Genomic DNA, 12,531 nt, shown 5'->3' with positions numbered 1-12,531 from the left:
TATTGTGGCACTTCTTGTCTCTCGTCCCATGGGAGTAGGCATGCTTATTGCCTTTCCCCGGCGCCGCACTGTCTCCTGGGAGTTTAGTGTCAGGCTTCCCAAGATTCAGTGCGGGAAACAATGATCATGCACGTGAACAAGCTGTGAATGAACAGCATTCGCCGCATCCTGGAAATCAATGCTTGTGGGCTTCACATGCCCACAAGCAAGATGGAAACAGCCAGCATCACATTTTATAAGTTATTCTTCAGTACGAAAACAGACAGAGGCGGAAATATTACACCCAAACTGTGAGTATTATTTTGGGATTAGCAAAGTGTCTAAATGACCTAAAAAAAAAAAAAAAGATTGGTCGCTGGACTCCCGCTTTAACAACCACTTTAAGTTATGGAAGGTCGTCCCCCCCCCTTTCGTAACCAGAGCATTTTTTGCTATTTGACACTGAGCTACTTTAAAGAGGAACTGCAGTCTTGCTCACATAATTTGTAATAAAAACATCTTTGCCATTCTGAAGCTTCCCTCCAACCACTTTACATATTATTTTATATATACTGTGATTCTGTACTTGCCAAATATGCTGCAGAAATCTCCCTCCACTGAGTCTGGCTGCAACCATTTTAACTGTGGGCAGCTGAAGCTGCTGCCTGTTCACTTCCTGGACGTACACAGACACACACCTCCAGCTCTGCAGCTCTCATTGGCCCTCTTATGACTCGTCCCCCCTCCCTTCCTGGCAAACACTCATGAGAGTAAGAGAGAGTGTGAGCTGTGCATGATGTCAAAAGCCTAGGCTTTTTACCAGACAAGAAACAGGAAGTGGGCTGTATAAGTTATTTACTGGCAGAAAAAAAATGTTTTGCTATCCAAAGTTAAAACATCAAGGGCAGAAGATTTAATAGATGGAAAGATGAAAAAATGACTGAAGTTCATGCAACGCTGTACCCAAATGAAAATTATATAATTTTTTTTTTTTTTTTTTTACACAATCAGCTATCTTTTGGAGGTATTTTTTATTATACAAATGAAAAAAGACCAACATTTTTTAAAAGCAATATTTTTTATTTTCTGCAATAAAACATATTCAATCTTTTTTTTTCAAATTTCTTAACAAATTTAGGCCAACATGTATTCTGCTACAAAGACCATAGAAAGTTATACATCTACAAATGATGGCGTGTGTATATATACTGGAATAAATATATATATATATATATATATATATATATATATATATATATATATATATATATATATATATATACTGGAATTTTTATTTATTTTTTATACTAGTAATATTGGTGATCAATGACTTATAGTGGGCAATCTGACACTGGTTGGGAACTAACACTGACATCACCAATGACACTTATACAGGGATCAGTGATAATGGAATACACTGTCACTGTACTAATGACACTGGTTCAGGGCCATCTTAAGAGCATTATAGTCCCCCGGGCAATACAGTGCACTGGGGCCCTGTCTACACAATCACGCATGAGAATAAAACTGCAAATTATCAATAAGGCTATATTTATTGGTACTTCCAACAAAATCAGTGTTTAAACATTAACATAATGTTTGGACAATATAACTTTTGATGGGCACAGTGGCAGCGTTTGATGGGCACAGTGGCTGTGTTTGATGGGCACAGTGGCTGTGTTTGATGGGCACAGTGGCTGCTTTGATGGGCACAGTGGCTGTGTTTGGGCACAGTGGTAGCTTTTGAGGGGCACAGACATTGGGTGTGTTTGATGCACAATTTGAACTTACTTAAGTAGACAGTGTTAGACTTACTTGAGGCCGCCGGCCTGGTGCAGTACAGTGTGTCACTCACAGCAGCAAGGCAGTACCAGCTATCTATCAGGGCTGTCTTTCCACTCTGCTCCCTCTCCACGCTGTCTGAAGAACATGGCAGAGGTGGGCGGAGCTTGTTCACTAGCCGCTAGGGGCGGCGCGCTATGAATGGTGGGGTGGCTGCAGCCTCTGACTGATGTCACTGGTTGCTAGCTAGACGCCGGGCGGCTGGCGATTCTAGCAAGTGAGCAACCAGTGCAGTCAGTCAACTTAAGCAGCAGATTGCAGCGCTGAGGATCGGCCCTGGATGCGGCCCTCCAGGCAACTGCCCAGTGGAAAAAAGTGCCCTGCACTGGCTGGGAACGAGTTAACATTTGGGGCAATCAAAGGATTAACTGTGTGCTTAACAATGTGTAATGTGTGCTTCTTTTAGACCCATTTCACACTGGAGGCATTTTTCAGGCACTACAGCGCTAAAAATAGCGCCTGAAAAAAGCCTCAGCTGGAAACCCAGTGTGAAAATCTGACTGGGGCGCTGCGCTGGCAGGGCATCACAAAAAGTCCTGCCAGCAGCTTCTTTGCACTAGGGTAGGAGTGGTGAATACACCGCTCCTGCCCATTGAAATCAATGGGCAGCACCGCCGGCAAAGCGCTACTGCAGCGCCATTTTGCGGGCGGATTTAACCCTTTTTCGGCCGCTAGTGGGGGTTAAAACCGCCCTGCTAGCGGTCAAATAGCGCCGCTAAAACGACAGTAAAGCGGCACTTTACCGCCGACACCCAGGCACTTTCAGTGTGATAGGGCTCTTACTAAGAGATGTTGTTGTTTTGTCTCCACATCACTGCTCCGTGTACAGAGCCCTGTGTTGTTAGTAAACACAGGACTCAGTACTGTGATGCACTAAGCCAATCAGCTTGTTTTGGCCATAAATCATACGTGCTGTACTGAATGGCAAAACAGATGGGGGGGGGCTCGTGCCCCCTACCTGGAAATGACGGATCACGTACATGTACCTGATCCACTGTAGAGCGGCCGCCCTGCTGCAGTATTTTTACATGGGGTGGTCCACAAGCAGTTAAAGCCTAACTGTGGCTTTAGTTTAAATCCGCTAAATATATTCCAGCTGCATCAAAACAAAAGGTGTTTAGCGTTTTACATTTTGTTTACTTAAGGCGTCCACAGCCTGAGTAAAAATCCTGTCCCCTGCCAGCAGCTGCAGACCCTTGCTCTGTGGGATTGTAAAGGTTTAGCCCCCTGCTAAGTCAGACCCATAGCTTTGCAATCAGCAAAGCTCATGTTCTCTGCTAATTGGAGAGCTGTGGCTCTAAGGCAAGGCCATAGATGAAGCGTATTTCTTTTCTGCAGCCACAGTGTTGACAGGGGGATCTTTCCGGGAGAAGACTGTGATTATTGCTAGCGGCTATAGCAGCTGCTAGCGATAATCACATGTAAAATCCTGCAGGCTGGTTTTACCCAAGTTGATTGATCGGTTCAGCAGGAAGTTTCGAACCATCTATGACCGGCGCAACTCACCAAGGAGTGTGTTAGTCTTTTGTTGCTTTCCCATTAAAAACAAGGGACCTTCTCTGCAGCATGCTGGCACAGGACAGGCTTTTCCACTCACCCTGTGGCTGATCTTTAAAGAAAACAAACTATAGGGCTTTGTTCACCTTTTGATTTCGTGTACCTGGAATGTAGTTATTGAAACTCAAGTTCAACTAAACTAGACAATAACTATTGGGGTCTGGGGAGAAGTGGACACACCAGGGTCCTGTTTTTTTTTTTTTTTATTTTTTTTTTTTTTTAGTAAGCTATATTACTGGCTATAAGTGTATACTTACCGTGCCGTAACTCCTTTGAGTAGAAAAAAAATAAAATGTATATATATATATATATATATATATATATATATATGTGTGTGTGTGTGTGTGTGTGTGTGTGTATATATATATATACACACACATATAATATTTATCTTTTTTCTTTTTTTTTTATGTAAAGGCAAATTTGGCAATGTCATATCAAATGGCAAATTTAGTTAAAAATGTAACCGGTCTGTACATATTAAGACCATTATGCTGCAGCACGCTAATAACTTTAATGAATGTTATATTCTTTTTTTTTTTTTTTTTTTTTTTCTCTTTTGTTTGAATATGCTACTGTTACCTCAATACATCTTTATGCAGACAGACTGTACCTGACTCCCCGTGTTTCCTACACCCCCATAGGCTGCTATAGCAGTAGTTACACGCTTGAAGCTTTGTGTAAGCTGGAGATAAGTGTAGAAGATCAGCAAACAGCTGCCATTAAAGGGGATATCTACCAAGTGCTGATTTATGTTATTTTTAGAAATGGATGATTTTGGCAGCCGGCACTTTGGGCCTAAGCTGCCAGCTCCACCTTCTGCTGCAGCCTATCCAAGTGTGAAGGTCAATATTGTACAACGGTCTTGCTGTCTTCTTCCTGCGCACTTCTTAACCCAAGTGAGATCTTCTACACCAGATTGAAATATGCACTTTAACTGCATTTTACATGCCTGTGCACATCTATTTGGGTGCCTTTTTTTAATATATTTTAAAATATCAAATCAAATATTTTTTTTTTCGGCCCATTCGTCACCTGAACTGCATTCTCACAGTTTCCTATTATGTGAGCCTGCTAATAGTTATTAATGTTTCAAGTAGTGGGATGCCGGGACCTGGGCAGAGCATTAACAAATAAAGAGGAGACTAGTACCACTTACCCAAGAGGGGGGGGGGGGGGGGGTGAGCAGCTGTCAAAGTAGGCTTTCTATAGTCTCTGCCCCCCCCCCCCCCCAAGAACAGCATCCAGATAGGTAGGATAGGGGCCTCCCACTGGCCATGAGGTCATTGCGCCCAGTTATGTCAAAAGCCGCTAAATCAGGTGACCGCCATCTCCTTTATATTGTACCTTAAAGAGAACCTGTCATCAACGGACATTTATAATGATCTAAATCTCTTTAGTTGTTATATAGCAATGCAGCTTACCTCTCATTATCCTCATTCATTTTTTTATTATATACCGTGTGTGTGTGTATGTATGTATGTGATATTTATTTATATATATTTATATGTATTCTTTCCATGTCAAGCTGTAAGGCCATTTTATGCCCTGCCTGAGCTCAGTACTGAAAACTGCCAATGGTCAGAATTATATGGGAGAAAACTAAAGGTAGCCCTATGCTCAGACAGGAGAGTGGTCAGCCTGCATGGAGGCTTTTTTTTCTTTCATTTATGCTCTGATAGGTAGGGAAATTACAAATGGTTATTTATGACTGGTCCCCTTTAAACCAATATGTCAAGGCAAGTTTTAAAGAAATGTATTTAGTACATATCTGCAACACATGCATGTTTTCCCATGGTTTATCCCTTTGAACATGCTGCAAGTACATACAAATAACTGTTGATGTGCCAGAGATATAGTACATAGTGTACATACCTTACTGATTGGGAACAAGTGTATTTGTAGCTGCGACTTCCTAAGCACATGGTGTCAGTCCTGCCTACTTAGTTTTTGATGCATTCAATGAACACAGGCATCCCCTCATTTGCTCCTTCCGCCTTCTCTCCATAATTCCTCCTTGTGCACAAGAAGTTATAAGCTCACAAGATCTTTGGTACAGGTACTTGTCTGCAGCACTTATCAAACAGTTGTGTTGTTTACAAGTTAAAAACAGTTTTTTTTTTGTTATAAAATTACTTGGAATCACCAAACATTATACATTTTTTTTCTAACACTCCAGAGAAAAAAATGGCGGTCGTTGCAATACTTGTTTGTCACACCGTATTTGCGCAGTGGTCTAACAAGCGCAATTTTTTTTGGAAAGAATACACTTTTTGAATTAAAAAAAACAACAGTAAAGTTAGCCCAATTTTTTTTATACTATGAAAGATAATGTTACACCAAGTAAATTGATACCCAACATGTCACACTTCAAAATTGCTCCTGCATGTGGAATGGCGACAAAATTTTACCCCTTAAAAATCTCCATAGGCGACATTTAAAAAATTCTACAGGTTGCATATTTTGAGTTACAAAGAAGGTCTAGGGCTAGAATTATTGCTCCCGCTCTACCGATCGCATGTGTGGTTTGAACACCGTTTTCATATGCGGGCGCTACTCACGTATGCGTTCGGTTCTGCACGCGAGCTTGGTGGGTCGGGGAGTGTTTAAAACATTTTTTTTTTTTTACATTTATTTTACCTTTTATTTTTACACTGTTTAAAAAAAAATGTCACTTTTATTCCTATTACAAGGAATGTAAACATCCCTTGTAATAGAAAAAAAAGCATGACAGGACTTCTTAAATATGAGATCTGGGGTCAAAAGACCTCAGATCTCATATTTACACTAAAATGCAATAAAAAAAATTTGTCATTTAAAAAAATGATTTTAAAAAAATGGCCCTTTAAGAGCTATGGGCAGAAGTGACGTTTTGACATCGCTTCTGCCCTGCAGTGGCATGTAGACGAGTGGGGGCCATCTTCCCTTCACTCGTCTCCATGCGCAGCCAGTGAGGACCGGATCACCTCCGCCGCTGCCGACGCCTCCGGTAAGCGGCGGAGGGCACCGGAGTGTGGTGGGGGGCCCTCTCCCGCCTCTGACAAAAGTGATCTTGCAGCGAATTCGCCGCAGAGACCACTTTTATCCTGTAGCTGGCCGAACACGGGGATACTGGGGTTATGGCAGGTATCTGCTGCCATAACAACGATATCCGTCCTCAAAGTGAGGACGTATATCGGCGGTCGGCAAGTGGTTAATAGACCACAAGGAACCAAAAAGAGAAGTTCACTGTTAGGGTTTACATACACTTTATGATTAACAAAAAAAGGGATACTCCTACTTTTTGTTAATACTATGTTACATTTGTTGGTACAGTATGTATACTGTATCTACTAGTATAATTGCTACAATGTTGGCTCTGTATAAAATTGAGAGAATAGATATTTATAGTAAGTCATTGCCACCTTTCATTTTAAATGCACACTGAACCTGTTCACTGGTATAACAGCAAAACTAGGAAAACGTTGTTTATCTTTATTTCTGTTCAATATTTAATTCTGTACAGGGCATTTAAATAAGACATTTTCACAGTGGGATTCCCTGCTGTATGGAGGGGTTCCTATGGGACATAGCGTGTGGCTGCTCTGAGTGTAGATTAGGGACTAAGTGAGGTATGTAAAGAGCAGTGTGCTGCAGCAATGTAGACACAAATGCCCGGGGCTATGTAATAGCCGGAGATGGGCCTTTCAGATGTGGTTCCTCTGGGACTTCATCCACAGGCATGTTTTCTAAGCCGAGACAGTTAAAACTCCTCTTAATTATTTTTTTTTACATCATTTACATTGAGCTGTGTTTGGGGAGAAAGGTACAGTCTGTTATCATGACATATTTCAATTTGTCAAGCTTATTAAAGCAAGGAGTTTCAATATTCTAATGCATAATAGCTTAATAGCTTTTTAATTACTCATAGGTGCTCCTGCATGCACTATGAGAAGGGTACCTGTCCTGTAGATATGAGAAATTTAAAGGGTAAGTTCACCTTTTCTACACTTTTTTTTTTTTTCTAAATTCCAGCTCCCCTATAGCATTCATGTACTTTTTTTTTGCAAAAATATCAAAGCTTTTCATTAAATCTACAGTCACTTACTTTTCTTGTGCTCATCCATGTTTCCAGACGTTTCCATTAATAATGTCTTCCTGGTCAGACTTTAGGTCACAACACTGGGAGGAATTGACCAGCTGACCTCATTAGCACACACCCTGCATCATCCACCCTCCCACTCCCAGCTGCACGTTTTTTTTAAATGAAATGCAATCAATCAGTGATCACCCTTCTCACAAAATACACAATCAGATTGCATAGTGTATGGCTATCTTTATACAAGTACATAGGATGGAGTGGACAGGAACACTCAGCTGCCAAGCCCCAGGCTGCTCTAAAAAAAAAAAAAAAAAAAAAGTTCTGAAGCTTCTTTGGGGCGATTGCTGTGTGTAGGGCAGCCCATTCAGGTGGATGGGCTGCCCTAAGTGTGATGAGTGAAAATGCTCCAAACACCTCCCCCCCTCGCTAAAAAAAAAAAAAAAACGCATGTGGGAATGCGAGTTCCCACTATGCAGAGTTGCGGGGCTTGATAGCTGAGTGTTTCTGTCCACTCCCTCCAATGTACTTGTATAAAGATGGCCATACAGTATGCAATCTGATATATATATATATATATATATATATATATATATATATATATATATGTTGTATATTGTGTATTTAGTGAGAAGGGTGATCACTGATTGCATTTCATTTAAAAAATGTGCAGCTGGGAGAGGGAGGGTGGATGATGCAGGGTGTGTGCTAATGAGGTCAGCTGGTCAACTCCTTCCTGTGTCATGACCTAAAGTCTGATCAGGAAGACAGACATTACAAATGGAAATGTCTGGCTACATGGATGAGCACAAGAAAAGTAAGTGTATGTAGATTTAATGGAAAGCTTTGGTATTTTTGCAAAATAATGCATGAATGCTCTAATGGTGCATAGGGGAGCTGGAATTTAGGTGGGGAAAAAAGTGTACAAAGGTGAACTTAACAGACTGCAGCCGGTGGAAAAGCCTAAGAACAAAGTATATTGTATATAAAACCCCTGCACTTATTGTACAAAATGTGTGAAAATTAATCTTTGTAGGAAAAACTCTAAACTGTGTTTGAATGCAGCAACACCCAAAACAACATATAAAACTAATTAGTTGTGCTGTCCTCTTTTAAATGCCAATACAGTAAAACCTTGGTTTGAGAGTAACTTGGTTTGAGAGCATTTTGCAAGACAAGCAAAATGTTTTAATAAATTTTGCCTTGATATACAAGCGATGTCTTGATATAAGAGTAGCGTCATGTCACAACTGAGTATAAAAAAAAAGAGAGAGGAGCCTCTAAGTGTAGCAATATGGTTACATTTCATGAAGGTACAACATTTAGCAACTTATTGCTACACTTAGAGGTGCCTCTCTTCTCTTTTATACCCTGTAAAAAAAAAATGCTTTCATATACAAGTGCTTTGGATTACAAGCATGTTTCTGGAACGAATTATGCTCGCAAACCAAGGTTTTACTGCAATGATTAAATAAAAGTGCAAACTAATACTAATATATTTAAAAACTTGACCAATTAATATAGAACTCTCAACACATTTAGGCGCATTGGAATTTGTGCAAAATGCAACAGAACTTAAAAATAAAGTGACCACACAATGAACAATAAAGGAACAAACTAAAAATCTCATATGATGAATTTCATATTAAAGTCCATACAGATGTTATTCATGAAATTTAATCTACCACAGACTCTTTACACCTACCTCAGTGTCTTCACCCACCAGGTGTTCCAAAACACTAATCCCAACGCACACATTTCTGGAGAAATGGCTGTGCATATAAGTGGGCGCTGAAGCGACCACCGGCTGTTACCATGTCAAGTCTAGAGTAAAAGAATGTCACCAGCACACCAAGGATCTCCAGAGTGGGTCCAAAGCTTTAATTAGCGATCACATCGTTACAGCTGATTGCAAAGTTTCGGAGCCACGCAGGGCCCCTTCTTCAGGCATGTCACATGCCTGATGAAGGGGTCCTGCATGGCTCTGAAACGCTGCAGAATTTACTTAACCTGAAATATCAGCTTTGTATGGATGTGCCTTCTAAGGTTTACCATGTCTACTGCTACACTAATCACTAACCTCTTTGTCTTGCGTTTTTGCAGTTTTTACAGGGTGAATGAGGTTGTTCGATTCCAGTACTCCAGACCCATAAGGAAAGGAGCGAAAGATCCTGACAATGAATTTGCTGTAAGTAAGCTGGAGCATTACTGATAGTCTACCAAACACATTATCTTATTTTTACAGGACAGGTAGCATATTCATTCACCATGGGTTTTAGGTACATATCTTCAGGTGACTGGATACTGGCAGGCTTTTGAGTACACGCCCCTCTCCGTGGGTACCTCCCTATAACCCTAACCTAACCCATGTTCCCGCTGTCAAAATAAAGTATACATTACTTGTTTGGATGCAGGTACCTGTGAGTTTGTTTTTTTTTCGTTCAACTCACCAAAAAAAAAAAACCTCAAAGTGTATGCCCAGCTGTAACCCAAGACCATCCTTTCTTCCAAAGGTGGTTTCAGCATTTGTTCTGCCACCCTTGTGACCTGCTCCTACGCTTTCAAAGTAATGCCATCAGACAAATGGATCCCCTGTTTGTTGTTTCCTCAGGCCCTCGCAAGGTGCACCCTGCTTTAAAATCCATCATTGCAAGGTGGATAAGCAACTTATGCTCTAAAGCAAAAACGTCCTCCTGCACTGTTGCACACCCACTCCACCGGATCTGTAGGAGTTTCCTGGGCTTTTTTCGGCACCAAGCCCCTGTAGCTCAGCTGTGCACTTATATTCCTACTTTCTCAAAGTTCTGTGAATGCAGCTTTTGGCCATAAGATTATTGCAGCATCACTCTGAACTTGGGTCCTTTTACCCCTGTTGTTTTTTTGGGCCTGTTGGCACAGTTCCACTTGCCTAGTTGTTGCCCACCCTTCGTGTTCATTGCTTTGGTACATCCCATGGTGTATGAATATGTTGCTTTTGGCCTGTATCGTATGATTAAAGCGGAGTTCCACCCAAAAATGGAACTTCCGCTTTAAGTGATTGTGACCCCCTGACATGCCACGTTTGGCATGTCATTTTTTTTGGGAGGGGGGGCGGATGCCCTCTTTTTAGAGGCATCCAGCTCCCACTTCCTCCCGGGGCTCCGCGGCACTGGAAGGAAGTTCACCTCTCTCTCCTCCCTCCCTGCAATCTTCTGGGACACGTCACAGGTTCCAGAAGATTGGCCGGCCATTCACAGCATGCAGTGCAGCTCGCGCCCAGCTGTGAAGCCACAGCCGGGCGCCCCCCAGTTACAATGTCGGCGCCGCAGATAGGAGGGGGAGAGGAGTGGGGCTTCATTCGCCCACATCGCTGAACCGTGGGACAGGTGAGTGTGCAATTATTAAAAGTCAGCAGCTACACTTTTAGTAGCTGCTGACTTTTAAATGGGTGGAACTCTGCTTTAAGATAAAAGAAATTTTACATATTTTAACATATGTGTAAATTACATATCTTGGAGTACAGCGCAGGACACCCTCCCTTCCTTTCCTTGGTTTACTCTGCTTGCTACAAAACTGAGGACTCAGGGAGGCATTCCAGAGGGGCTTGTCCTCAAAAGTTTACCAGTGTCCAATCACCTGGCGTACGAATATATATTACTAGTGTCCTGTACTGGGCTCCAAGATATGGAATTTACAGGCAAGTCGAAATTATTTTATTGGTCCAATAAAGCACATTAAGCAATGTGAGTATTCAGCCAGATACCAGCAGGTGAAACTCAATTTGCCTGAGATATATATGCTGATTATAATAAATTGAGGGTGAGGGGAAATCTCCCAGAGACAGCTGTCAAAAGTTTGTCCTGTCAATCTCTGTTATGTCAGCTAGATAGAAAGTCAGGGCAAATGCAGGCAATAGGGAAATTGGCAGCAACAAAAGCCTTAGAGAAATTCAAAGCCTTCTCTTCTCTGTGCAAAACAAAATACCCTAAAGTGTATTTAAGAAACAAACAATAGAGAAACAAATGATAGCTTAGTTCTATCTATATATATCTATATATATATATATATATATATATATATATATATATAGTGTGTGTATATATGTAAAAAATAAAATGTGTATGTATAATTTATATATTATACATACACATTTTTTTTTTTTTTTTTTTTTATATACCTTCATGATCTTACCAGCAAAGTTTCTTCTTGTCATAGAGTACCAGCACTGTTCCTGTAATGTGATGCCCCTCTACTGCATATAGCCAAGAACTACAGTCCAACATACCAAGCGTGAGCTTCTCTACAGAAAGCTGTGTTGCTATTCCTTTTACAGTATCTGGCATATATACTTCTTAAAGAATATATGTTGCCAAAAAACTCACACAATATCCACCCTGGATAAGTCTGAGCCTAACTTGTAAAAACAATTCAGGGTACAGTTTTAAACTAAGAAGTTGCTAAGAACACTAAATATAACTAGTTAATTTTTTCCTCCCTTGCAATTTGAATGCTTCTAATTTGAAATCCAGTGTACGGCACCAAAGGTATTGTCTGTGACTATATGTCTCCTTGGATAAGAATAGGGGAACCTCCACTCTGTACTGGGACCTGGCCTTTTTACTGGTTTAGATTTCCACAAATGCTACTTAGCACGGGTGCCAGAACAGGTAGAAGTATTTAGGCTTTTCTCTGTTTTTTTTTTTGTTTTGTTTTTTACTGACCCAAAGACCTGTGACTAAATTATTTATTATGAATGTACAATAATACCAGAGTTCTTTAACCGGATATAATATGTAGCTAAATATTTGTAGACACTTGGCTATCATATCTGTATAAAGTTGCTGGGTATCCCATTCCAAAACTATAGGCATTAATATGAAATCGTTGCCTATATAACACTCTCCAACAGGCTTTTTTACAAAATGTTGGGGAAAGGCTGTGGGAATTTGTGCCCATTTAGCCAAAGAGCATTTGTGAGGTCGGGCAGGAATGTTGTATGAGATGACCTGCCTTGCACGCAGCATCTCAGTTCATCCTAGCGGTGTTCAATAGGGTTAATGTCAGAGCTCCACACCAAACTCATCAAACCATGTCTT

At 40.9% G+C, this 12,531-nt stretch overlaps 1 protein-coding gene across 1 annotated transcript in view; it reads left to right on the top strand.

The window, feature by feature from the left end:
* The window catches only part of DOCK1 (dedicator of cytokinesis 1), a gene marked incomplete in the record, with an annotated part of 633,434 nt that overhangs the window by 568,330 nt on the left and 52,573 nt on the right, over positions 1-12,531 (top strand). The window contains 1 exon segment of the mRNA XM_073595735.1: positions 9,560-9,644. Within this exon segment, the coding sequence (XP_073451836.1) occupies positions 9,560-9,644 (85 nt within the window).

Source organism: Aquarana catesbeiana, linkage group LG08 (assembly GCF_042186555.1).
Source record: "Aquarana catesbeiana isolate 2022-GZ linkage group LG08, ASM4218655v1, whole genome shotgun sequence".
NCBI lineage: Eukaryota > Metazoa > Chordata > Amphibia > Anura > Ranidae > Aquarana > Aquarana catesbeiana.
Note: the sequence above shows the minus strand (reverse complement) of the source record. Positions and strands in the feature narration are given on the sequence as shown.